The sequence below is a fragment of the Neovison vison genome, chromosome 2, assembly GCF_020171115.1.
Source record: "Neovison vison isolate M4711 chromosome 2, ASM_NN_V1, whole genome shotgun sequence".
Taxonomy (NCBI): Eukaryota; Metazoa; Chordata; class Mammalia; order Carnivora; family Mustelidae; genus Neogale; species Neogale vison.
The window spans coordinates 184,819,343-184,847,136 of NC_058092.1; the positions used below are offsets into that span (position 1 = coordinate 184,819,343).

The following is a 27,794-nucleotide window of genomic DNA, read 5'->3' on the forward strand; positions in this document are numbered from 1 at the left end:
GACCTCGATGTGGGGAGCATGGCTGAAAACCAGGTCGGCCTCCCTCTGGGCCAGGGTGTTGTCAGATGGACCAGAGGGGAGGTCTGGCTGGGACAAGTGAGCTGAGGGGGGCTGGCCCTCAGCTCTTGGTGGGGGTGTACTGGCTCACCTCTTCCAGGAGCCACCCTGCAGTCAGCTGCCTTGCTTCTGAGCTGTGGGGCTCCGACTGCAGGACCCTCAGTGCAGGGAGGCCCTCCTCGGCTCAGGGCCTGGCAGCCACACTCCCTCCTGACAGCTCTCCCACTGCTTCCTGTCTCCTTGTCCCGAAGCTGCTGCCACCGCCAGGACTCAGGGCCAAGCAAGGGGCGGCCAGGTAGAGCTCCCAGCCCGAGCTTGGTGTGCTATGGTGGTGATGGGGGGACACTTTGGAGCCACATGGCTTCTGGGCACAGGGAATGGAAAGTGGGGGTGGCTACCAGCCTGGCAAGGGCTGCCTTGAACTCTGGCTGGGCTCCAGGGTGGGGGTTTGCTGCAGACGGGGACTCTGAGCACCTGTAGCTGTGAGGCCCTGTCCTGTCCCTGGGTCGGGACCTCTACTGCTGGGGGTGGGGGCAGTGTCTTAAAAAGTGACACTGTTCCTTTAAGAATATTTACCAAGCTTTTGAAGGCCTAAGCAACTGCTGTCCACGGTGCCAGAGGACAGAATCAATCATCACCTTCGTCATCATCACAGAGGCCCTGCTACTAATTTTCTCACCCTCCTCACTGTGGACTCCCCAGCTTGGGTGGCCATGACATCATTGGCTTGCCACTGGCCACCCAGCAGATCACAGCCTCCCCCCCACCAGCTCAGGGCAAACATGGTGAATTATCCTTCACTCCCAGTGGAGTCACCCCTGGAGGGAAGGAGCGGGTTAGGTTCTCAGACCAGATAGATGCCATGTGACCGTTCTTGGTCAGGCTCAGGCAAGGGACAGGCTCACGACCCGAGGTGTGCAGTAATGCGGCTGCCCGCACCCCCTGCCCAGCCCCCCTCTCGTTCACAGCCCGTTCTCATTGTCCTCCCCTTCCCTCTCTGTCTTGCCCGTTTCCTGCATTACGGGAAATGGATTCTGGTTGGACGATGACAGTTGATAATACTCTGTGAAACTCCCATGATCCCTTAAACATTCCATTGTCTGGAAGCTTCCGGAGTCCAGATCAGTGGTTCCCAGCCCTGGCGGCACAGGACAGTCACCTGGGCAGCTCAGAGAACCTCCTGATGCCTGGGCTGCACCTGCTGAGATTTGATCTGTTGGCCTGGGGTGTGGTCTCAGCGCTGGAAATTCTGCAAATGCCCCTGGGGATAACAAATGGGCATCTGGCAAGGCCGCCCACTGCTATGTGCTTCTGGAAAAGTCTACTGTGTGTTTGGTGGAAAAGTCGGGGTCAGGTCGGGGGTTTTGGGAGGACCAGCCGAGAGAAGGACAGAACGGAAGAGGTTGCCCCCCCTGCCTTGGGCCACACCTCAGAAGGACCTTGGCACGTCGTGACTTCAGTCCATCCTGCTAGTAATCCTTTGGTTTTACACAGGGACTCTGAGACTTGGGGAGGGCCTGACTCCCAGCTGTAGCCTCTACACCACTGGCAGGGAAGTTGGGGGAAAGAAATGGAGGGCTTCATGGGGTTGGTTTCCTTTTTTTAAACTGTGTTTTAAATGTTTCTCATATAATGATGCCTCACTCGTTGCAGCGGACGGACATTCCATGCAGAACCAACGTCCCTTTTCAGATGGGCAATCATAGAAAAGTCAGAAAACACCTCAGAGTTTAAAGAGAAGGAAGTTGCTGCAATTTCGCCACCCAGAGACAGGTCTCTAGCAGCTGGGTGTGTTCCAGCAACCTTGTCCGTCCTTTGTCATCTTCCAAATTACCCTGCACCGGTGCAGCCACTTCTTGGGAAGGAAGTTTCCCCTCAAGGATGCTCAACCCATAGTATCTTTTTCCTCCGGTATTTCTTCCCGTGTGTGGACAGGGATCTGAGTGGGGGCAAAACCAGGTCACGGTGGGACCCAGAGTTCGAGGCTAACCATCCCATGGTTTCAGAATGCAGTTCCTGGAGCCATCTGCTCCCTTCCTGAGCCACAGGGACTCCCAGGCACACGGTGAATGAGGCGGATGATAATCCTGGCAGCCAGTGGGAACACGGGCATAGTCCTCGCCGTGCGCCTGGACCCTACTTAGCCGCTCTGTGCACGTTCCTTAGCGCAAGGCCCCAGGATCGGTGCTGGTATAATCTGGAGACGGGGATGTGGGAGCAACTTGTCCAAGACAACAGGGCGTGAGAGTCAGCTTTCAGTGGCAGCACCCAGGGATGCTGGGTGGCTCCCTGCATTGACCCACCACACCTACCACAGCCCTTCTCCCCCAAGGAGCATCCTGGCTGCAGATGGCCTGGGAAGCCTGTCCCCTAGCACTTCCCAGGGTGTGGGGCCTGCAGAGGTCCTGAGCTCAGCTGAAGACCTCCAGCTGGTGGAGGAGCTCAGCTGGTCTTGGTGTTTCTTCCGAGACCCTGACCTCTTCTGGGAGTTCTCTGGCTGTGCATGTGGGGCAGGCAGGGCCGGGCACACCGGCTGAGGATGAGCCCTTCAGCTCTCACTCCGGCCTCCGAGGGCTCTTTCCTCCTGCCTGTCCCCAGAGTGGCAGCTCAGGAAGAATCAGCTTTCAGACTCGCCTTGGCCAGGGTCCAGGCCTTGGCAGCAGAGCTCCCGTGGCCTGGAGCTCTCACAGCAGGTTTGAATTACCCGGGATCGCAGCCTCCTCGGGCCTTGGTCCCAGCCGCGCTGACTCACACTTCCGTGGCCCTGCGCAGCTTGTATGCGAGTGTCCTCAGTGTGCGTGCATGCGTGTGTGTCTGTCGGCACGCGGCAGGCGCCATCCCTTGAGTGGCCTCGCGGTGCGTGCATGGCCCTGTGGTACGCCTGCGTGTGGTCTCTCATTTCCGTAAATATGCATCCTGTATAATAGGTTTATTGAGATACAGGTCCCCTACTGTAAAGCGTAAAGTGTACAATGCAGTGAATTTTTATGATGTGCATGGATTTGGGTAATTATTGCCACATTCAGTTTGAGACCGTTTTTACTACCCCAGAAAGAAGCCTTGTGCCCTTTTGTGGTCACCCTTTACCACCACCACCCCCATCCATGACCCCAGCTCTTGGCAACTGCTCATCTATCTCTGTCTGTATCTATCTATAGACTTTTCTCCGTTCTGGATGTTTCCTATGGATGGAATCGTATACTGTGTGGCCTGTCGTGCCTGGCTTCTTGACTCAGCAGGACGTGTTTGAGATTCATTGTGTTTCGGCATGCATCAGTTTTTTCCTTTTGTTTTTCTGTTCATCCATTCATCTGTTGGAGTGGAATTGTGGGGTCCTGTGGTCACTGTTTCCTATTTTGTGGGGCTGCTAGAGTGCTGTCCAGAGTGGCCGCATCACCGACTGTGTCCGGTACGGAGGGGAGCAGAGACTCTGGTGGTAGCCGGCCAAGGCGGGTGAGGGGAGGGAGTTTCCCAGGGCATGCGTGTGCCAGTAAGAATGTTCCAAGAGAGCCTGAGCATGGTGATGCCGGAAAGAGGGGTGCTAATTTCAGGAGCTAAGTTCTGGAGAGGGAGAGAGGGAGGGGAGCCGGAGATGAGGAGGGGCACAGCTGGAGGAAGTTTGTAGGGTGGTGGCAGGGTAGGGAAGAGCCTGCCTGATGGTGCCTGTTTCTCTTTGAAAATAGGACAAGAAGAGCTGGGAACAGTGGTAGGAGTCTCAGCCATCGGGAGACCTGGGATGCAGACGTAGCAGGGAAATGCAGCCGCTGATTCCAAGTGAGATCAGTGGGCACTGTGTGCGTTTCTCCCTCGGTATGCAGACCTGGGGAGGGTGGTCGGGTGGGTCGAACCAGGGCAGTGGGAAGGAAGGAAAGGCAGGGAGAGAGAGCTCTGGGTGTTCACAGAAGTATCATGCATCTAGACTGAGAAGTCCAAGGTGGGAGGAAGGGAAGCAAGGATGTGGCAGGGGCGGGGGGTGATAGTGGAGGTATGGACAGTGATGGAGCAGTGAGGTCACGCACTGGAGGTCTTGGTGATGCTTGGTGACAGCTGGAGCCAGAGTGCAGGGGTTGGGTGAGTAGGACGGTGGTGGAAGGGAAGTGGACACCTGCAGTGGGGGCTTTTGAGTTCTGGCCGGTGATGTGGTCTAGGCCGGGGATAGAAGCAGGTTGCTGGGTTGGGGTGGGGAGTGGGGGGACCGGTGGGAAGCCATTTCAGGTTCTCTTACTGCTCCCAGCTGTGTACATCCCCCTCCCCACCCACCCCAGCATCCCCTTGCTAGGCTTCCTTTCGTTTCCTATAGTGGAAGAGTTTTAAGCTGGGTTTGCTGGAAGCCTGGAACCTGAGGCAGCACAGCCAGCAGCAAAATCTTGGTAATGGAATTTCCAGAACACGTTTGGGCCCGAGAATGTGCTCTCCTTGGGAGGTGGTGGGATGGTTGGATGGGTTGGAGGTCTGCTCTGCTCCTTTATCCTCTGGGGAGGCCCTGCATGGGCTGACCTTGGAAGAAGCAGCAGGAGGGGACCTGGCTTACCCCTCACCTGGCTTCATTGGGGCTGTCATCTTGAAATAGGTTCTCCTGGGCATTCTGCAAAGGTTAGTGAATGCGAGGGCACAGCAAGGGGGCTCTGGATTACACTTTGCTAGAGAGAGCGTGTATGGCTGTCTTCTCAGAGTTCCGCCACTTACCAGTGCCTGGACCCCAGGCCAAGTCCTTGCTCACTGTCTCTGCACTTGACCTTGCACAGATGGAGCACTTTCCGTCTCCGCCCAGACTTCAGCATCTGCAGGGACACATATGTCAGTCTTTGAGGGTCTCTTCTAAGAGAAGTGTTGCCTTATCGTACCCTTGCCTCATAGTTTATGTGCAAATACATGCAATGTCAGAATAAACACATTTATATATACACATGTACACAGATGTCTAATTCTAAAATAATGAGGCTTCAGTTACCTGCTGAAATATGTGGGACCTCATCCTGATGGTAGACAGCTACCAATGAGCAGCTGACCTTGCTCAGTTATGACCTGTGGCAGGAGACAAGGATAAGCCAGTGCCTGTGTCCTCCAACACCACATGACCCCGTCTCCTTCAGGCGCCCCAGACTTGCCCTCTGGACCTGGGGGCTTCCCCTGCAGGGAGGCTGGGCTGAGGCCTCTGGATGAAGACACAGCGGAAGGCATTACCTTTGCAACTGACATGATGTCATGATGCCATATTGGAGATGTCAGACAGGTCCCCTTTGGCCACTCACCTCCCAAGAAAGGCCTCTCAGTAGCAGCCATAGGAAAGGGGTCCAGATCCTGGCTACTGGTGGCCAGGCCTATGCCTTGGAGAGTTTCTATTTGGAGAAATGGCCTGAGGGCCTGCCTAGTATGTGGCTCAGCGGGCTCTAAGCAGCTGTGTGTTGTTGCTGTCTGCTGCATGAAGACCCTTTCTCATGCATGTTTCCATGGAGTTACTATTTCCACAAGAAGAAAGTACCGGTGAAAACAGATAGGGTCGACCTTTATTTTCCAAAAACTTAAGTTCCCCCTTTTCTGGACGTCTTCTACAGAAATTTGATTTGATTTGAGTCCTTTAAAATTAGCCACCACTTTTCAGAAATATAAACATCTCGTAAATTGAGAGACGGGAGTAATTTGGCAGGGAGGCAGAGAGCCAGAATATTCCCGTTGCCAGTCTGTCTGCCCCAAGTGGTGCCTGGTTTCCTGGCCAGGGCAGAGCAGGAGATGGTCCGCCAAACCTCTTACGATGCAGATGGGGAAACCGAAGGCCATGGGGGAGGGATCTGCCCAGTCTACCCCCTGATCATGGCTGAGCCTGCCCACCCATCCCCTCTCTAGGAGGAGGGTCTCAGAGGCTGTCTGTCAAGGCCAGATGCAATGCCCAAAATGGACCAGGAACATTGCTGGCAAGTTCTGTCCTTGACCCCAGGGGTTTGGTGGGATCGATAGTCACAGAGAGGTTTGAAACTTCTTTCCCAGGTTGTGTATTACAGGGCTTGAGTCTTTGCCCTCCCCAGTTAACCGGGATAGGGAAATAGGGGTTCACTAACTCTTCCCTGGGGAGAGGCCTGCGCTGTCACTTACTTACTGGGTGACTGGGCAGGTTTCTTAACCATTCCGATGGAGCCTGTTTCCTGATCTGTGAAATGGGTCTACTATTTGCGTCTGTCTTCTAAGGCTGTGGTAAAGGTGAATGAGATATATAAACAAAGTGGCAGATACTATTGTTAGCATCAGTGATAAGAAGACTGTTTACAAAGGGTGGAGTGTAGGGAAGTGTGTTGCAGCTCAGTAAAACCTGACCAGCGTCCCTGCGCTGAACAGGTTACATCTTGAAGGAGGGAGTTCTGTGTTGCTGGAGGCATCCAAACAAAGTGAAGAACTCCCCCGAGTAGGGAGGTGGTTGACGGATTGATTGAAGCTTCAGACTGGGGCACACAGGGCCATCCTGAAAGGTCCATGATTGTGGGCAGAAGGGGTGAGCCGGACGGCAGTGCCTTGCAGCCCAGCCTGCTGCCGTGCGGATCATTCCAGGGCCTGCGTCCCTCGTGGGAGGCCCTGAGATCTGGTGGCCACGTGGGGCAGGGGATGCCAGAATTTGAGGAGCTGCGGTAGCTGTGGCTGGAAGAGGAGTGACGGCGGCCGACGCGTGTGTTCAGGAGGTCCTAGAGGACGTCTCTCAGAACAGGCTGCGGTGGGGATATTGGTGGCATTTGGCTGTGTAAAGTCACAGCTGCTTTAAAAAGAGTCTCTTCGATGCAAGTGGAGAAGGTCTGATGGTTTGGTAAGAATGGTTTCTTCACACGCTGCCTGGTGTTCACAGCTGCATTCCCAGTGTCTGGAGCGGTGCTGGTATACAGCAGGCACTTAATAGGTAGCTGTTGAATGAGTGAAGGAATTCGACAAATACATATTCCTTTAGAACTGCCTGTTGTTTTTCAGGCACTGTGGTGGGTGGGCTTGTGTGACTGCTTTCTAGAGCTGGGGAGGGTGGGAGGAGGGGGGAGATGACGGGGGGGGGGGGGGAGGGGAGGTGAGGGGTGGTGCGGGGAGGGCGGGAGCTTGTGCAGCCCAACCCATGTCTTCACACACATCGCATTACAAGTCTCGTTGGCCTTCATTGGGGGCTAATAACACGCTTGCCGGCCTTGGCCAAGGTTATGTTTTTAATGTTTTCATTTCCAAGGCCAACACCTGATTATTTTTACAGGCATATCTTGATGCAGGCGAAAAATTAGATTAAAAACAGGGCACACATTCCTGTGCCCTACCCTGGCTCTTTCGTTGTTGGCGAACATTAGCGGCTGTCCAGGGTGTAGACGCACACATGCTTTAAATCTGAAATAATAGCCCTTTGTATGGGAGTGGGGGAACAAGCACCCATGTGAGGCATAATTAACCTTTACCAGTAGGACTCTCTCCTCCCCCCCGTTTGCCCTGTAGGTAAAGGCAGATCTTCAGGATGGCACTTTGGGGTTGGAATTCTGCACACTCATGGGGTTCCCCAGCACAGGAAAAGTGGATCCGCTCTGCTCGAAATGGGCATGCCCCCCCACCCCTTGCTCGGAGTCTTCCCACCCACTTGCCCCTCCCCGCCCTCGAGGAGGGGTCTGCACACTGGGGAGTCACACATGGGAGTGTTCCCAAATGCTCGCCTGTTGTGTGCGGTGTATTTACACTCCTTCTCTCTCCCCCTTTGCTCCTCCGGCTGGCGGCGGGCCTGGTTCAGGCGGGCCTCATCCGCACGGACAGCAGCGACTACTTCATAGAGCCCCTGGAGTGGGGGCAGCAGGAGCAGGAGGCCAGCGGGAGGACGCACGTGGTGTACCGCCGGGAGGTCCGCCAGCAGGAGTGGGCCGAGCCCGGCGGGGACCTTCACAATGAAGGTAGGCAATGCGCAGGTCCCTGAGCTCCACCTTGGCCTGGACCTACGGTACTTCTAGATCACTTTGGACCTTAACCTCTGGAGCCTTGGCCTCAGTCTTCTCATCTGTAAAGTGGGGCTGGAACATGTATACTGGCAGAGAAACCCAGGGGGTTTTAGAGGCTACTACAGCTGGCTGGAGTTGGGGGCCAGGTCAGTGACTCGGGTCCCCTGAACTGAGGCCCTGGGGACTCCAGAGGCCTCTGCGCAGCCCTACATTGCTTCGGAAGGCGATTTCCTGGCCTTGCAGAAGGTGCAGTGGTTCCAGTTAGCTCTTTCCCCCCTTAAAAATCAGCTCAGCCCTTGGGAATCAGAGGAAGGAAGGTCTTAGGGCACTCAGATATCAGGGCATCGGGGTCCACTTTGGGTCCAACAGACCATTTTTAAATCCTATGTCCAACACTGTCGGCTGTGAAAACCTAACCAAGTTACTTAACATCTCTGAACCTCGTTTTCTAATCTCTAAGGTGGGGGGCAACTGTGGCTGTCTCCGGCTGCGTGTATTAGTTAGTGATAGTCCATATAAAACTCCCAGTGTGGGGCTTGGCACGTAGCAGGTGTTTGATAAATGATTTGCTCTTACTCCAGTATTGTTATTAGGGTAAGTACTGAGCAGATAGGCGAGAGCCCCCAGGGAGCAGGGGTAGCCTTGCAGTCTGGGGATGGGCACAGGAGCCCGCACACCAGCAGCCCTTAGGACCCATGCTCATGGGAGTGAAGCGGGGAGGCAGCGTGTGCTGGTCCCAGGCCCATGGCCAGACATGCTGTCCAACTTAGCTTTGCTATGAAGCCCCTTGGGCCAAGAGGACACGAGGAGGCCTTGGGTGGAATCTGGCCTTGAATGGACCGCACCCTCCTGCCAGGGCCTGGTGGGGTGGGGCAGAGTGAGAAGGAATGCTTGGAAACCAATTGTCCCCACACACGAGGCCTCCTTTGAGGCTCCAGCTGCTGTCCCAGTGTTGCTTATAGGAGAGGCCAAGCTGGATGGTGGAGGGCTCTGTAGGCCTGGGATGGGGGGTGGGGGTCAGGGACTCGTGGAGCCTCAGGGGGTGTTGGGGGGAGCTGGGGTGGATTTCAGGGGCAGCCTGGGACAGTGCCATGCCTTCCCCTGTGGCTGGGAAGAAGAACGTGTCTCCCTGGGCTCCATTTTATCTGAGGCCAGTTCTGAACAAAAGACCATCAATATCCCTTTTTGGGTAGACCCTGGGGAAGTTCTGCTCCACGGCCGTGAGCCTGGAACCAACCACATTGCTTGCCATCACAGTCAGTGGCTGGGAAGCCACTGAGCTCACAGAGTTGGCACTCAGGCTGGGGAAGGCTGGTGGGGCTCCCCGTCATTGGGGGAGCCCTGGGCCTGTGGGGGATGCCATGCTCTGGGCCCACCTGTGTCTCTCCTTAGAAAGACAAGCGGTGGTAGAGGGCTTCCTTGGAAACCTGTTGACATTCACTGTTACTTTAAGACCACTGGTGGGTCTGGGCCCAGGGAGTATATTAGCATTTCTGGGTGTGCCTGTCTCTATTTATCATTCTTGATAAAGTCAAAAGGTTTCACCTCTTGTCTGTGGGTATACCTCTTAGCCCTCTGAGAAATGCCTCAGAGGCCTAGGCTAGAGTTTGCTTAGTTGCCAATAAATGGGCTTTTGAGAAATCTGCCTCAGCCTGAGCTCCTTTCTCCATCTCTGTCTGCCCTCATGGCCCATGCTGCCCAAGTGTCAGCCCAGCTCAAGGGTCCCCTTTCCTGGATCACTGAGCCCTCTGGATTTCGCCTGGGACTGTCTTCTTGTCCCAGATAGGCTGGGGCGTTCCTAGAGAACAGATATTATGTCTTCATGATCTTTCTTCCTTACATGGCCTCTACCACCCCACAGGGTCTGACTTTCCTCGAGGAAGGAGAGGAGGCATCAGAAGACCCATCAGATTGATTTTCTAGCTGAGCTGTGGCCTGTGAAGGGGCCTCAGCCCCCTGGGCGCCACTGTAGGAGTATCTGACATGCACCGATGAACTTGGGGACAGGGGACTCTTCCTAGCACTCAGGGTGTGTTCTTGACGGCTGCTTCCGGAAGAGCCTGCGTGTCCCCACAGATTCATCCACTCATACAGAGCACACACTCATGCGTGCACACTCACACACCTCACACACTCATCTACTCATACGTAACACACTACATTCGGAGTCTGGTGGTAGAAATTCCCCTGGCCAGACTGCCACAGGGACTGCCCTGTGGACGGTGCTTGGCCTCAGGGCCTGTGTCCCAGATACAGCCATGCTCCTAAGGCTGCGCTTTCCCTCCTCACCCCACAGCCCCGCTCTCATGAATTAAGGATCAGTCCCCTTTGCCCCCTCCCCGGCCCCTGGGCAGCCACCTATCTACCTCCTCTCTCCATGGATGCCTGCTCTGGGCGTCGTATGTAAAGGGAATCAGGCAACATGTGGCCTTTTGTGATTGGCTTCTGTCACTCAGCCTGTGCAGTCCATCCGTGTAGCGTGTGTCAGCCCTTCCCTGCGTGTGGCTGGTGATACTCCAGTTGCATGAACAGACCACGTTTTCTTTTCTTTTTTTTTTTTTTAAAGATTTTATTTATTTATTTGACAGAGCGAGATCACAAGCAGGCAGAGAGGCAGGCAGAGAGAGAGGAGGAAGCAGGCTCCCTGCTGAGCAGAGAGCCCGACGTGGGCCTCGATCCCAGGACCCTGAGATCATGACCTGAGCCGAAGGCAGCGGCTTAACCCACTGAACCACCCAGGCGCCCCAGACCACGTTTTCTTGATCTCACCATTTCTATTTGTTGGTTATGACGATAATACCTCTACGAGCGTTCACGTACAGGTGTTTGTGTGGACGTATGTTTTCAATTCTTTTGGGTATAGAGCTTAGAGTGGAATTGCTGCGTCCTATGCTAACACTGTATTTAACTTCTGGGGCAACTGCCAGGCTGTTTTTCAGAGTAGCCGCACCATTTCACTCTCTCGGGGGGCTTCTTGGGTGGGCTCCTGGAAAGCTTCCCAGGGGCCCTGCTCCCCCCACCCTCCCCACTTGGAAGGTTACCTAGGTCTGGCCCAAAGAACGAGAGACGGAAGAGGGTGTGGGTGGCACCTCCCCAGGGCCTGTGGTGACGTCAGCAGGTCCTCCCCACAGCCCCTTGCTATGAGGGAAGTCTGTTTGGGAAGGAAACAGACTGTTTCTGTGAGGGAAGTCTGGGTGGGCCCTGAGAGGGTGTGACCACGGGAGAGCCGGAGCCCTGGGTTTGCTTTTGTTCTGGGCTTTGGCCGTTAACCTGCTGTGTGACCTGGGAGGCATCCGGCAGCCTCTCTGAGCCTTCCTTTGACAGACCTGACTGGGAGAACTGTCAAGGTTCCAGCTGCACATTTAACTCGCAGTTGGTAAATCTACGGGCCCCGCTCATGTGTTGTGTTGGGAGTGACTGTCGTTTACTGTCCCCACTCCAGGGGGAGAATGCCTGCCCCCTCTCCTCCCCTCCTCTCTCCTAGACATTTGTCTCTGGGCTGCTATACCCACCCCTGGGCTCAGGTGCCAGGTCGAGTGAGGGCGACCGCAGCCGGAGCCCCGCTCTCCAGCCTGTGCGTCACTCAGTGAGCTGGCCGCATGCTTCTGCTTGCCCCATGGGCCAGTGGGCACGTTTTTCCAACGCTTTAGTCCAGTGCGTTCCTTCCTTTGCGCTTGCAGGCTGCTAACCGGAGGGAAGAGAAAGAGAAGCAGTAGAGTCCCATGGTTCCCCCTGTTGTCCTGTCTTCAGATTTCAGGTCCTCTGCCGAGGCTCCGGTGGAACCCTCCACAAGGGTTACCCACACTGTGGCTGGCGTCACCCTGTACTTGCTCACAGTGGATTTTGCCAGTGTCCTTCCCTCTGCTCGGGATCCTCTGTTCCCTAAACTCCAGCAGGTTTCTCCTATTCCTGCTCTGGCCCAGCTTAGATGTCCTCTCCTCCAGAAGCTTCTGTCAGTTCCCCAGTTCAGGTTTGGGTCTCCAGTGTGGCATCCTTCCCCAGTCTGTCCTCCTGTAGGCCTTGAATTTATAATACTACCTTCTGGTTCCTTCTCTGTCACCTGGGGCAGGCAGTGGGGCTCGAGGGGAGGGGACCCTGCCTTCATCACCTACCCAGCATCCACCCACCTCCTAAATTCGGGCCCCTCCTGCAGCCACACACCTTGATACATGCTGGGCATGCTCTGGTGGCATTTTTCTATCCTTAGCCTCTGTTCCACTCTTTGGGAGATTCTCACATAACTGGATATTCTTAGAAATCAGTGGTACAAGGGTCAGAACTTCAGGGTAGGATGTTGGGGGAAATCATGAAATGTTAAGGCTTTGGAGCCTTCTCAAGAGACCCCAGGCTCCTATCTTGCTTCCTTAGTGTGGGGGAGGAGAAATAAATTTCCCTTTACCCTTCTAGGTTCTTGGCTGAGGCACCCTGTAATAAAAGATACACAAGAATAAAGCAAACAGAGTTTTAACTACATGGATACCTCCTGTAGACATGGGAGAGCCCCATGGAGACTGAGTAACCCCCCAAATGGTCGAAGCCACCATCTCCAGCTAAAGACAACAGAAGATGTTGGTGGGTGGAGGGGAGGAGCGGGTTATGGGACGTTACCAAGGAAAGCTCAGTAAACAAGGGGAAGGTTATGTGGATTTAGGTCATTTCCTTCTTTATTGATAAGAGTTTCCTGAGATTTAAAGTCATCCTCCTTTTCCTGGTAGAGACAGGGAGACACACTTACAAATGAGGATTTTCCTTCTCCATGAAAACGGCTCTTGACAAAAGGCTCACGTCTACACAATTTCCAGAGCTTTCCCTGTGTCTGCTGTTTCTTAAAAATAATCCGTCTAAAATAACCCTCATGCCACAGAGACATATTTTGGAGTGGCAGATGGTGCCCCCCTTCATTAGTTTTTCCCACAGCATCCTCAGGAACCCTTAACTTGACTGCCCCAACCAATGTCTCTCTGGTCTATTCAGACTAGGATGTAGATGACGGATACCTGCTTTGGGTGCTACCTTTCTTGGTAATAGCCCCCATGGTGACGTTTCCAGGCCTGCTCTCTTGATTGGGACAGACCAGGACAAGCTTCTCTGGACCTCAGTATGTTGACCTGTATATTGGAGCGGTGGCCTGAGAGTTGTAAGGATTGGATTGGACTCAGGCTGGGGGTTTGCAAACTAAGACCCGCCACGTATTTCTGGAATTTAAGTTTTATTGGGACAGACATACTTGTCTGCTTATATATTGTTTCTGGGCACTTGTATGCCAGATTGAGTCGCTGAGACGGAGACGGTATGACTCACAAAGCCAGAAATACTTACTATCTGGTCCTCTACAGAAAATGTTTGACAACTCCTAGATTACATCATACAAGTTCATAATCCTAGTTAAATAAATATTTTTGCTTTTTGCCAAAAAGGCAAAGCGGTGGTGATGACATTTTGGGTTGCTAGCAGTGACCTGGAGGGAGGGATTGGGGGGTGGGGGAGACGTACTCCAGGGGTTCCTGCATAGGTTTGCGGTAGCACCATGATTTTTCTCTTTATCGAGATGTTTCTATCTACTGCCATCTTTGATTTTTATAGCCAGGTCCTGGGTAAGAGATCAAGGATGGTTCATCCCCATGTCACAGGAGGGGAAGCGGGGGCTTGGACGGGTGAATGGGCCAGGCTAGGGCACACAGGGAGATAGCACTGCGGGAGAACTGGGGACCTAGGCTTAGGATTCCTAGCCAGATCCCCCTTCTCTGCTGTTCATTGCCTCAAGGACGGAGCCGTGGTGTGGTGCTCGGCAAAGGGCTTGTGCCCCCGAATTCCGCCATGTGGAAGGAACCCTCATGCTAAGCTGGCTTCCAGAGGCAGGAAGAGGGCCCACGCGATGGGGCTGGGTGGGCCGGTGGGCGGCATCCGAGCCACAGCCGCTCCCATGGGTCTGACCTCTGTCCCTCTTCCCGTTTTGGTGGCAGCCTTCGGCCTGGGCGACCTCCCCAACCTGCTGGGCCTGGTGGGGCAGCCGCTGGGCGACGGGGAGCGGAAGCGGCGGCACGCGAAGGCGGGCAGCTACAGCATCGAGGTGCTGCTGGTGGTCGATGACTCGGTGGTGCGTTTCCACGGCAAGGAGCACGTGCAGAACTACGTCCTCACCCTCATGAACATCGTGAGTGTCCCCGCATCCCGGGGTGTCGGGCGGGGGGTGCCCCCGGTCTTGGTCCTAGCAGCCCGTTTCTCTCAGGCCCGGTGTTTCCCGGTGGTTTTCCCAGCAGTGAGACAGGCCTGAGCAGGTGTGCTGTCCACTCCAGACCAAGGCTGGTGTCCACTGTGCACGCCTGTGCCGAGGGGTCCCTTGGCCATCAGCGCCAGCCCCTGGCAAGCTGGCATCCTGGGGACAGTGGCTTCAGGGCGGGGACACATTCAGAGCCCCAGGCAGGGGTGGCGGTGGTGGTGGGAGCAGCTCCCGAGGCTTGGAATTGCAGACGTTGCTGAGACGCCCATCTGCAGAAAATGCCTGATCCCAGGAGGGAAGGCTGGCCAGCTAGTTGTGAGTCGGCCCTGGGGTGGGGATGGGGGGCGGATCCCAGGCCCGGAAGGTGGGCCTTTGATGTTCCCTGAGAACAGAAACGCTCTTCTGCAGATTTAGGTCTTTGGCTCCATTGATAAGAGTTTCCAGAGCTGAAACATCCCCTTCTGGTACCGCTGGGGAGACACCCTTACAAATACAGTTCCCTTGCACCTGTCGATGTCTCCTACAAAAGGGTAGCTTCCACTGGGGTTGGCAGGGCTTCTCATATGTCCGGAATTTCTTAAAAATAACCAGCTTAAAACAACCAGTATGCCAAAGAAGCATCTCTTGGGGGTGACAAAACCTTCCATCCTTCCTTGTTCTTACAGCTCTGTTGTCTGTGTGCGTATATAAGTACTCCCTTGTCTAAGCCCCTGAAGCAGGGGTCCTGAGGTGCGGGCTTTGTCTTATACTTTTCTTTTCTTTCTTTTTTTTTTTTTTAAGATTTTATTTATTTATTTGACAGAGAGATCACAAGTAGGCAGAAAGGCAGGCAGAGAGAGAGAGGAGGAAGCAGGCTTCCTGAAGCAGAAGCCCGATGCGGAACTCAATCCCAGGACCCTGAGATCATGACCTGAGCCGAAGGCAGCGGCTTAACCCACTGAGCCACCCAGGCGCCCCTGTCTTATACTTTTCTTGATGCCCCAAGTGCACGGCGCACAGTACCCAACCCCCGCTAGGTGATCTGGAAGCAAGCAGCGTCTATGGGAGAGGCAGGGGGCCAGCATCCGCTGAGAGGGAGTGGGAAGGCAGCAGATTTGTGTCTGCAACGCAGGTGTAAGGAAAAGTGGGGCTAGAAATCCGATCCAATTACAAGGAGCCTCAGGGGAGAGAGGGGTGCCCGAAAGTATAGCCCCCCTCCCTGCCTCTTTGTTTGGATATTAATTCTTCCATCCCTTAAGGAACCTGTGGTTTGGGACTCAAGGAGCAAAGGCTACCAATTGGGGCTGTTCCTGAGGGAGGGGGGATAACTATGAATATGGACCACCCACCCCGGCTCTAGAGATTGCTAGCCTAACCTCAGGCACACAGCCCAGTACTAATCCCATCAGTGCGAGAGCAGGGTTAGCCGCGGAGCCGGTAGGCAGGTGGAGAGTGGGAGTGGTAGGGCAGGGAGAGGGGGCCCTCAGATGCTGGGAGCCTGGGTCCTGGGTCCAGACCAAGGGCTGCAGACCCCAGGAGTGTGACACAATGAGCCAGGCCCTATTCAGTCCCAGAGTTCTTCAGTTTGTTCAAGGACAATTTTCAGGAAAAGGTAAAATCAGGGCTCTCGTGGAGAAAGAAATAAAAGCAGCCAAGTGTTACAGGTTTTGATTCACTCACTAATCAATGAGAGGACCAGGCAAATGTGATAAAGCGTTCAAAAGAGAACTCTAAGAATGGAAACATGTATAATCAGGCATTTTGAAATAGAGGGGCAAACAGAGAACAGAATTGGCTGTCTCCCAGGGCGGAGGACAAGACCGAATTTGTGCACCCATGGACAAGAACTGTGCGTTGTCAGGCGTCGCGCTCTCCGTCGTAAAGCAGCTTCCGTGGGATCGGGTTCAGATGAGGCTGAAAGGTGTGCTGTGGACCAGGCCGTGTCCACCAAAGCGCCTGTTACAATTATTCTCCCAGTTTGAGGCCTGATCAGGGTCTCTGGTAGAGAGCCTGTCCCAGGGACGGCAGGGAGGCAGGGGGTCGGGTGGCCCATCTGATGTACCGGCTGTGTACCCTGGAGCTGGGAGGGTCGCAGCCTCGCTTAGGACACACCCCCGGGTGCTGGCTGTGTGACCATCCAAGCGACTGAGTGGTCGAGGTCTTGGATGAATCGTCTAAGGAAATACTGTTTTCTGTAGAGCAAAGTATACTTTTGGAACTGTTTTCCAAAGGCTTGCCCGGACGGAGATGGGATTCCTTCAGAAGGGTCTCGTTAAATCTCTGGGATCTGAAGCTGTGTGGAGGGCGGAGGCCAGTGCACGGGAAGTGCCACCAAGGTCTTGGCGTTCCTGACGTGGAGGCCAGTCGCCTAGCAGTCCTCCTTCCCTGGCGTCCCTCCCCATGTCCTCTGAACTTTATTGGGGAACTTTATTGGAGAAAAGTAAGCCTGTGTCCTGCTCAGGCTCTCTTGACCATGACTCAGCCTTGGCGAGGGAACACCTCTGCTTCGCCCTCACCGAACACTGTGCCCCTGGGGCTTGCCTTGGAGACTATTATTTCCAGAGGCTTGGTTCCACGTTCCTTCTCCTTACAGCCTACCGGAAAGTGGGTGGGGAGAGTAAATGTCTTCCAGAGGTTCCCGAAAGCCTGCATAAGTCTGATTCTTCTGCTTACTGCTGGCTTGCCCTATGGGATGTGGAAACAGAAGAGGAAGTTGAGGCAGAGCTTCTCCACCCTGCGAGGGGCCTGTTCCTCTGGGGGAGGGAGGCTCGCCACGCAGAGGAGATGTTGTGTGTGGACCTACAGCTGCCTCAGGGAGTCTGTGAGTGGTGGGCTCCTGACTTCCTAGCTGCAGAGTTCTGGCCACCTTTCCTCCCAGGGGACCCACAGCTCAGCCCGAGCATTGTGTGGGGAGTTTATCTGGCTGGGATGCTGGAAACACTAATTTCCTGTGGGATTTCATGAAGCCGGTAAGAAGGGTGTCCCTGTGCTGTCCCCTTGGAGCGCCTGCCTGCCTGCCTGTGACCATTTCTGATCTTGATTTGCGGGGCCAGGCCTGTCCTGGTAAGATCAGGGAGGGATCCTGTTCCCGGGATGTATGGTCCCTTTGTGCTAACCCTGGAGGAGGGGCCAAAGCCATCAGTGAAATGCTCCAAACCATCTGATCAGGCCCAGCTCTCAGGCTGAGCTCAGGGCATCCTGCCTCTCACTTTCTTCTTGCATTACCCTGGGGATGTGCTGTACATATTCATGAAGCTGCAGCTGGTGGCCCGACTCCCTCCTCTCTCCTTCTGACATGCTGCGTGGGCCCCTGATGGACTTCATTTGCCTGTGCCTCATTTTACCCATCCGAACCAGGCTACCTTCCTTAAAGCATCTTCAAATCTCAGGACTGGAGAACCATTTTGAGAGCTTTGAAACAGAAGGAGCAGTTGTGTGCAGCAGGTAGTGAGTGCCTGGTGTATGCCTAGGATGACCGACAGGCTCACATTCTAGAAGTTTCGGTCTGGCTGCAAAGATAAGCCTCGGCCCATGGAATGATTTGGAGGCGGTGCTGAAGGAGCTTAGAGGAGGCAGCCCTCCCTGTGGATTGCGGGGAGAGGATTTCTGGAGTGGTTTGGAGCTGAGGCTGCCTCTGGCTGGGGGTGGAGGGGTTTGGTGATGTGGAGCGTGCAGGCCCGATGAGCACGCCACCGTGCACAGCGGGGTTGTGGATGCAGGAATGAGGGGACAGCCAGGCTGGCAGAGGTCCCCGAGGCAGTAGCTGGGCCCTGGCACAGACAGGAGTGCCGAACAGTGCCTGACAGGGGCACCAGCATAGATTTGAAGGAGGAGAGAATGGGCCCCAGAGCCAGCTGAGGCTGTGACGGACCCACAGGAAGACTCCGAGGACAGGGACTCTGCACTTTCTCAAATACCACAGTATCATTCCAGTACCTACCACATGTCAGGCACAGGGCTGAGAACCTCGGAGACAGGCGCCGTGAATCCTTACTGTGGCCTCAGGCCAGCGGCATTCCTTTGACAGCTGTGGCTTGGAGAAGCCAAGTGACTTGGCTCAGACTAATAAGTGGCTGAGTTAGGATTCAAACCCAGATCTGTCTGGTCCCGAAGTTCGTGCTTTCCCCCACTGCTGCTGTGGTAGAACATGGTGGGGAGCAGCTCTGAGGAGGAGGCGGGGGTGGGTCCCAGCCCCCCGGCCTGGGAGGTAGGGACAGTGCTGCCTGTCCCACCAGATGGATCTCTGTATCCGAGTCAGGATTCTGAGGCTTCACCCCTGGCCTGGCTTCCTCCTCTTGGCTCCTAGCCGTGGCCAGATGTGCCCCGGAGAGAGGTAGGCACTGTCAGGGGCCCTCTCCTTGCCTGGGGCGACACACCCAACCTCTGGGGCGAGGACTACCTTGGACAGGGGGTTCCTCCGAGGGCAGAGCAGAGGGAAGACGAGGAGATACAAAAGCCCTTCTGTTGGTCCTCACCGAGCTGGTCTACAGCGGGGCCCTTCTCGGCAGCCCACTCTGGGGGCGGCAGGCTCGTTGCCCACCTTGCTTTCCACCCTGCCAGGCCAGGCTGCCACCACAAAGGTGTTGGACGCGGTTGCTGGAGAGACATTGCCTGGTGTCTCTAAGTGGGTCCCCCCGCTCTGATCTGCTTTGGGGTCCCTTCCTGAGGCTTCCCAGAGGCCCTGCTGGGAAAGTGGGGTCCAGATGGCTGTCAGACCAGGGCCTTGGTAGCCTCAGCCCGGGAGGGTGGCGTTCTCTTGGCACATCATTGTGTTAAATATTCATCGTAAAGGCTGGTTTGGAACACCACGGAAACACCGTTTTCGTGCCGAGAGAGCGTTCGTTTCGCCAGCCCTCCTCCATTTGGGGATACGCCAGCCTCCGGGGCAGTCGCCCTCCCTGCTCACTGGAAGGACACGAATCCTCCCCCTCCCTCTCTTGTGGCTTCTTTCTCTTCTCTCGTCTCTCTCTCCAAAAAGCTTCCCACTGCTCCTTCAGGGCACTCAGAGACACCCCCCCCCTACAAAAACAGAGAAAGCAAAAATCTTCCTACTTTAAGGTTATGGTTCTCCGTGGGGGCAGTGTTGCCTCCCAGGGGACGCTTGGGAGGGTTTGGAGATATTTTTTGGTTATCCCAGCGAGAGGGAATAGGAGGCGTCTGACATCCCCGAGGAGCCCCTGCTGGCTGTTTAACATCCTAAAATGCATGGGACACCCCCAGCCTGAGTGGCCCTGGGGGCCAGGGGGCCAGCCCAGAGGTGTTAGCGCCAGTTCCCACTTGCTGGCGTTCGCTTTTCCAGAGTAGGCCCCCCCCGGGCAGAGAATGGTGCTTCGCACAGAAGCACCAATGCTGGGGTTTTGAGTTCTAATGACCATGAGCGTCCCTGATGGTGGTTGACAGCCTGGCATCTCAGCTGCTGGAGGGGAGGTCACACGCCTGAAATCCCCTTCCTGGGCCGGCCTGATGGACCTGTCCTCGCCTCCCAAAGCGGGAAGTGGTGGTTCTAAACCGACTGAGAGATGCCACTGATTGACCACATCCAGGTTCTAGGCGCTGTCCCAAATGCTTGACGTTGGCCTCACTGTCTGTTCTCCGGGGCTTCTCTGCAAGGTTGGTTTGTCTACACTTGGGTGAGAGAGATGGGCTCAGCGGGGTGAGGTCATGAGCACTTTGGGTCTTTCCAGGTCTCCGTGGTGCCTCTCTTCACTCTCCAAGAGGCTGACCTGGGACAGAGAGGCTGCTGTGTTTTGGAGACAGGTCCTTGGGGGTACGTGCTGAGCACTGAGGACCCATGAAAGGGGCTTTGCGGGGCTGGGTGGTCCGTCCCCATGCGCCCTGGAGCCCTCCTGCCCGAGCAGCCAGCCTGTGAGGTGGGCTGAGTGGCCGAGTGGCTCAGGCCAGCCTGCGGGCCCTGGGAGCCTCAGCCTCCAAGATCTCACTGGGGACCTCCGAGGCAGGGCCTGCCCACGGGGTATGAGAGTGAGCGCAGTGCACTGACCGGGACTCAGCATCCCAGCCCTGGGGGAAACCGGGGCCTGCTCTGGCCACCGCCTGGGTCAGCCCTATGCTTGGGGCGCTGGGCGGCAGGGATCCTGGCCTGCAGGCCTTGGAGGATTACTGATGCACAGCCCCACATTGTGCACACCCCGCAGAGAGAAGGCTTGTTTCCATGCATGCGTGTGTGCAAGCGCCCACATCTGGTCACCTGTGTGTTTAGCACGGATGTGTGTGTGTGTGTGTGTGTGTGTGTGTGTGCGTGCGTGTAGATACGTGTACCAAATCATGTGAGCACACACAGAGGAGTCCACACATCATGTATGGGGCATGTATTTGCCATATTTCATCAAAATTGAACCCATCGATTGTCAGATGCTCTTATTATTCTATGTAGTTAAGAAACAGAAAAAGTAGGGTGCCTGGGTGGCTCGGTTGTTTAAGCATCTGCCTTCGGCTCAGGACGTGAACTCGGGGTCCTGGGATTGAGTCCTGTGTCGGACTCTGTGCTTGGCACGGCATCTGCTTCCGGGTTGTCTCTCCCTCTACCCCTCCCCCTGCTCACATGCACTCACTCCCTCTCTCTCTAAAATAAATAAATTTTAAAAAAAGTACTACCTATTAAACTCTGATAAAAATGTTTCCTTATCACTTAGAATGTTTATTTGCACATTTTGGAAGTGCCCTTTTAACTTGATCAAGACTTAGGTGTTTATCACGTATTACTTATGTACACACATAGATGTGACATGTGGGAGAGTAAGGTGTTCCCTTCGCTTCCCCTGTTCGGAGCATTCCTTGTCTAAGTCCTTTTCCGCACGGAGCCATCCTAGTGTGTGCTTCCCCGAACAGCATCTCCCCGTGCCATCTGGAGTGTCAGCGAGGCTGCAGGCGTGGCCCACATTTTGGGATTTCCTCCAAGCTGGAACCTGTTCCAAACCCCTGTTTGAAACGGGGATGCCTTCTTGATTTTACTAGAAGGTGGCAGTGGAGGTTTTCAGTCAACCAGGACCCCCATTCCTTCCTCAAATCACCCCTAAATGATCCACTGCCGGCAACGGCAAGGGGTCACAGGGTCTAGGGAAGCCCCCGGGAACGACATGGGTTTCTTGCTCATGGGGGCAGTGCCAGCACGGTCTAAGTGCCTCTGACCCGCTGTGATGGGGAATGGGGGAAGAAGAGCGTCTGAGACACGTGTGGTGGACAGAGTTGCTGCATCCTCTCTTGTTGGAAGGGTCGGGACTGGGGGATGGAGGGCCGGTCCCGGGGCCTGAGGCTGAGGAAAGGGTGGGACAGGTGACTGTGGCCGGCCTGTCTTCCCAGCAGGGCTGCATCCACTCCATTCGGGTTCACAGCCATAAGTGACCCAGAAAGGCACGTGAGCAGAGGCTGGACGTGAACTCCCGACGGCAGCGGCTGTGCTCGGGTGGGCTCCGCCATCGCTACGGGCCTGCTCTTCTCTGGTCAGAGGCGGGTAATGGGCCACGCTCCTTGGAGCTCCTGTGAGGGATGGCTGACCCTTAGAGCCGGAGTGGAGAGTGTCCAAGATGAGCACCCCGTAGTCCCAGAAAGGAAGTGCTCAGCAAACACCACCCAAACACCCCAGAACTGACAGCGGGGGTGTGTTAAAGGGACACAGGAGCCAACTGAGAGAGCTCCCGGGGGCCAAATCTGGGACAGTTGGTGCAACAAAATCAATAATGTAGCATTGAATTATAACCCACAGCGTGAAATCCATATTTGCGGGTCCATATTGAAATCCATATTTGCGGGTCCATACTGATAAAGGACAGAATAAATAGACAGATGGGAGGAGAAGAATTCCAAATAATGGATAGAGATACTCTGTCCCCAGGAAGGTGGATTTGAACTCCCACTCCTGCAGCAGGGGCCGTGTACAGTGACTTTGTCCTGAAGAGCACAGCACGGGGGTGGCCGCTGTCCCAGCAGGCGGTGGAGGTCAGCCTCGCCAGGGACGGGTCCTGCCGGCACCAGGGACCCTGACATCACGTGGGGAAGGGGGCCCTTCAGCTCTGTGGCCTTCCTTTCCTCGGCCCGTACCCCCCAGCTAACTGTGAGACAGACATCAGATGTGCCCACGTTGACGGACCGTGTGTTCAACACCTCACCGGAATTCCTCGGAGCTGTTGGGGTCATCAGAACCCTGGGAAGTCTGAGGAACGATCAGGAGGAGCAGTCTGGAGCAGCCCACAGCAGTGTGGTGACAAAATGTAACCTGGGGTCCTAGATGTGGTCTCGGAGCAGAAACAAAGGACATTAGGGGGAAACCAGGGAAATCTGAAACAAACTTGGGCTTTCGTTACCAATAACGTGTCCTGTTGGTTCAGTCGTTGTGGCAAAGGTACTGTGGTCATGGCTGACGTTAATCACAGGGGAATCAGGGTCTGGGGACCTCAGAAGCTCTCTGGAATCTGCTGGCAGCTTTTCTGGAAATCTAAAGCTGTTCTAAAATCAAAAGTATACTAATTAGAAAGAAAAGAAGGGATAGTGCTTTCTTCGGAGAAGGTGGCTGGGAGGAACCCATGGGGTGGTCAGGGGCTGTGGCGGCATCAGCCCTTCCGTGGCAGTTCATGTCCTCTCCTGTCTGAGCAGGGGGTGGATTTGAGACCTCGGGGTTGCTCTGTCCCAGCATGGCCGCTCCCATCTGGGACCTGGCTGTACCTGGCTGACATGCCTCCCCAGAGCTCCTTGGGAACTGCATTCCCTAGCAATGTGGGTACTCAGGGCTGGCCAGGGACTATTCTGCCCTGGACCCCATCTCTGCACAGACAAGGAGAAGCCCATCTTGGCCTGGTCCAGAAGGGAAGGCTGCCAGCTGCCCTCCTGTGGGCTCCCCGGGGGCCTAGCTCTCCCTTCGAGCCCTAGACAGAGGCCCAGGCATTTCTGCTGGAGCCACCCTGAGTCTGTCCCTCCCTTTGGACAGGAAAACAGATGTAGCACTCCCACCCCAATTAGACCCTCTTTTGCTTCTTCTTGCTCCCTGGGCTTGACCACAAAGCTCCTCCCTACCCCCCACTCCGGGAGGCCTGCCCATGCTTACAGGAGAACAGGGAAGGGGCTCTTGCTGCCACTCCCTGCCTAACTGTGTTGCTGTTTACTGGGTGTGGAAACCCACTTTCCCATCTTCTCTCCCAGGCCAGAGAAAGCCCACTCCAGCCAGCCTCCACAGGGACTGGTTCTGGAAAGCAGCTGGGTTTTAGGGGCAAGAGTCACAAAGATCTGAGCGTAAATCTGAGCCTTCCCAGCTGGGTGAAGTTACTCAGTTGGAGTTACTGGGTTACTGGAGTACTGGGGTTACTCAGTTACTCATGAGTTTCTGGGTGGAGCCATGGGCGAGATACTCAGCCTCTCTGAGCCCCGGCTTTATCACCTGTGAAAAGGGAACAATTCCTCTCTCCATGAGGTTGGTATGAGGTTGTATGCAAGCCCTCAGCATGGCGCCCCACACACAGTAGGTGTTCAACGAACAGCAGCTCGTCCTGCAAGCCTAGTGGTTTCTGGCTTCTGCTATGTTATCGCATAGCTTCTCCCTTCTTCTCTTTGTCTCCCCTTGGCCACAGAGAGTCCTGACCTTTGCCTGTTTTTCTAGTATATACCCGGGCGCTGTCCTAAGCCAGTACATGAAGTGGAACCCTAACCCGGGGCTCTTGGCAGATGACGTTGAACTTGGCTGAGGTAGGGAAGCAAGGAGATCAGACACAGGGTTCTTTTTTGCCCGGTGGGTGTCTGGCTGCTGTCACACTGGGGCCCACCACCAGGGGCAGCGATTCCCGGTCTTCCCAGAGCTGGCATGCTGGCCTGACCGCTGGCATTTGGGAGGCAGCTGTCCGTGGAGGGCAGAGGCTGACAGAGCCAGTTCTTGATCGCCTGGCCAGACCAGAGCCTGTCAGGGAGCCGCCGGTGGGTGTGAGCCAGCGGTCCTAGGCCTCTCAGGTAGCTGTGCCTCCCCTGGCTGTGGTCCCAGCAGCCACTGGCTCACGGCTGTGGCTGGGACCCACGTGCCAGGCGGCTTCTGTGGTTCTGGGTGGACATGGCAGCCCCGTCCAGCCGCCTTCTCGGCCTGTGCAAGTGGTCAGGATAGCATCAGCTGAATCCAAGCCCTAAGGTCCTGCTCAAGGGCTGGGGCTGATCAGGGTGTGTGCAAATGAGTGCACCAGGGCCCCAGGGCCCCAGAGACGGACCAGACCAGGGGATGTGGAATGGCAGGGCTAACCCCACCTTTTTTTCTTTTTTTTTTTTTTGTAAAATAGAATGACTTTATTTTCAGCACCCTTATGTACTGTGAGAAAAGACTAGACTATCGTTCGTGGCTGAACTGTGCTTCTTTACCCCCTTCAGAGCTATTTGTCCATTCTTGTGCCTTAGGCCACCTTTTGGAGATCGCTTTCCATCTTCCTTTGCTGCAGACCCCTCAATGGGGTCTGTGTAACTGTCTCGGCTTCTGTTTCCTTGATAATGTCTTCTTTCATCACGGTTCTTAAAAGCTGGTTTCCGGCGCCCAGGACCATGGGCGGGCGGGTTCTTTTATTTTGGTGCTTTGACGGTATTACTTCAGCGTCTCCCCTTGTCGTTGTTGAAAACCTACTCCTAACCAGATGGCCCTTCCTTGGCAAGTGGCCCGTCCTCTCTCTTCTTGGCGCCCGGAAGGTTTTGTCTGACTGACGTGAGCACGGAGGATTGGCCCCCAGAGACCATGGCCACCGTCTCGCCCCAGGAAGAGACCGGGTATGGTCAGTGGGACTTCAAAGAGAGACTTGAGACCAGTGGGGGAGGCTGAATGGGGCCCATGGCACCCAGAATTTTCCAAAGGGCTAGCGCATGCATTGCCGAAAGTGTGCCAGCATGAGCTGGGAAGAAATTCTCCATCCCGGGTGGGGCTGGCCTCAGCTTTCTTTCTTTCTTTTTTTTTTTTTTAAATGATTATTTATTTATTTGATAGAGAGAGATCACAAGTAGGCAGAGAGGCAGGCAGAGAGAGAGAAGGGGGAAGCAGGCTCCCTGCTGAGCAGAGAGCCCGACGTGGGGCTCGATCTCAGGACCCTCTGATCATGACCTGAGCCGAAGGCAGAGGCTTAAACCACTGAGCCACCCAGGCGCCCCTGGTCTCAGCTTTCTTGATCACCACTGGCCTCAGGGCTCTCTTGCTGGCTCCATAGGATTCCTGCTTTTCTCTCCTGTACCAAACTTTCGCCCATCTTCTCCAAAGGGCCACAGCCTTCTTGGGCGAGGCCCTTTATGGGTTCTCCAGCAAGCCCTCCCCACCCCTCCAGCCCATGTATACCCCATCTCCTTTTCTCCCAACTCCTGGGATCTGAGTCCACCCGTCACCTGAAACATTATTTCAGAGTGCTGTGCTGTGCCAAGCAAGGTCTTTCTGGATGGAGAGACCTTGTCTCTGTCCCTTTCTGCTCGCTCAGTATTGCATTTAGGCCAGTTACCCCGGAGTGGGAGGTGGCATCATGAGGCCCCACTCAGTCTCCACCAGTGTTGGACACTCGGGCTCTGATTCTACCTCCCTTTCAGAGAGGTGGCAGCCTCCTCCCCATTTGCACGTGAGGACCTCCCTGTGTCCTGCGCTGGAGATGCCAGTCACAGGAGCAGAAGTCACTGGAGGCTTTGATAGGTGGGTTTGTCCTGTCAAGTGTGGGGACAGCTGTGAAGGATATGGCCAGATCCTGGCAGGGATCTGCCTGGCCCTCTTTGGAGCCAGACGGAGCTGGAAGACAATGGCCCTGAGAATTTCCAAATGCCCAGAGGCCTTACAGATGCCTCCACCCAAGCATTCCAGGGACTGCTCTCTTTTCCAGTCCCGGGGCAACCGTGGGTTTACATGTGTCCATGTGGGGCGCAGATGCGTCTTTGGTGTGCGTGCTTACAGGGCATGTCAGGGGGTCTGAGATGCTGACTGCACCCCATGTAGGAGAAAAGCCATGTTCTGAGTTGGAGGGGCTGAGATGTGAAGGTTTGGGTAAGAGTTGTCCTGCGGCAGGTTGAGGATGATTTCAGCAGAAGAGCAAATAATTCTTAGGTTGGAATTCTGATAGGGAGAAACTGTATGTGTGGCCGATGGCCTCTCCCCTCCATGGATCCCCCCTCCACCACACAGTTCTCCTAGGGTAAGTCAGGGGCACGTAGGTTGAGAAGGACGTCGTCTCTTTCTGCATTTGGACACTCTGCCCCTGAGATGTGTGCTGGGGAGTGGAGGAGGGTAGAAGGGAGCACTGCTGCCCAGTGGATTTTCCAGCATTCCCTATGCTGGGGTGTCGGGGTGGGTGGGGGCTGTGTTCCCCTGCAGGCACTGGTGTTTGTTCTCAGTTGGGTCCAGTCATGGGTGCCAGCTAGGCCCCGGTGGAAGGAAGCCGGACACAGCCTGCTCTGAGGTCCCCATGCTCCCGAGTTGGGGCAGCTTCCCGTTCTGGGGGAGCGGTGGGGGTGCTGTGTGGCACACCCGGCTTCGGCTGCCAGAGACCTGCTCTGTCTTTGGCTGACCCTGGAACAGGCCTCCCATCGCCTCCTGGCTTTCCCCTCCCTGCGGGACTCTCACATACAGGCTTGGCAGCGCCGTTCCTCTCCATTGGGCAGACAGCAGTCCCTTTGTGGGTTGTAGGCTGGTTCCTTTGCTCATGGGCAGAAGTGGGGAGAACAGGGCCACATATGAAACGCCCTCCAGCTCCTGGGAAGACGTGCAGGCAGGAGTCAAAGGCTGGGACCCACTTCTGCCTCTCTCTGTGTGTGGCCCACTCATTGTTCCCAGATGTGTTGTTGGCATGAGAGGTCCATGTGCCAACCCTAGGTCGGCCATTAGGATCCCCGCTCTACAGAAACAGAAACAAGTCCTAAGAAGTTGCCTGATGTGCCCTGAGTCTCCCAGCGTCCAGGGCAGAGGTAGGATTTGAACCCAGGACTCTGGCCCCAGTAGCTGCATTGCTTTACCAGTGCTGTGTGCCGACACTGACTTTATGAGCGAGTCACTCCTCCTCCTGGGGTTGTGTCTAACGAGGCGATCAGTTCCGTAAGTCGTGGCCCATCACACACAGACATCGGGGATGATGCTTTTAGATATGCGGAATAATGTTTCATGAAAGAAGCGACATATAAGCAGTATATTCAGGATGATTACGATTTTGTAAAATGAGCCCACGCGTGCGCACGTACATATGTGCACAAACACACACACGTGCACATGGCGGGAAGTGCGATAACTGTGGTTATCCTCAGTCTATCTGGCCGATGGTTGATTTTCTTTCACCATTTTTGTACTTTTCAAAGTTCATAGGGCAAAGTGTCTTCAGAAAGAAATGTTAAAACAAAATAGCTGGAATTGTTCAAGGGGCATCCTCAGGAGATGGACCTTCAGGAGAGAGGGGGCTTCCTGTCCTTGGGGGTGGACAGGCTGAGGCTTGTCCATCTGTCGTGGACACTGTATTGGGGGTGTCCTGATTAGGGGAGTGGGAGGGACGGCACTCTTTGGTAGACAGTGCCTGGCACGGCCCCACGGCTCCTTGGGGCTGTGGGAGAAGGGAGTTTCCCGATGCCGTGCTCCTCGACTTGAACGTGGCTGAGAATCCCTGGGAATTGTGGTTGTA

General features: G+C 55.3%; 1 protein-coding gene across 4 annotated transcripts in view; it reads left to right on the top strand.

Moving 5' to 3' along the window:
* ADAMTS14 (ADAM metallopeptidase with thrombospondin type 1 motif 14) overlaps positions 1–27,794 on the top strand; it is a 73,635-nt gene that overhangs the window by 13,874 nt on the left and 31,967 nt on the right. For all 4 annotated transcript variants that reach the window (XM_044239699.1, XM_044239701.1, XM_044239702.1 and 1 more), the window contains exons 3-4: positions 7,793–7,949; positions 13,958–14,148. In XM_044239699.1, coding sequence (XP_044095634.1) covers positions 7,793–7,949; positions 13,958–14,148 — 348 coding nt within the window. The remainder of the gene's footprint in view (positions 1–7,792; positions 7,950–13,957; positions 14,149–27,794) is intronic.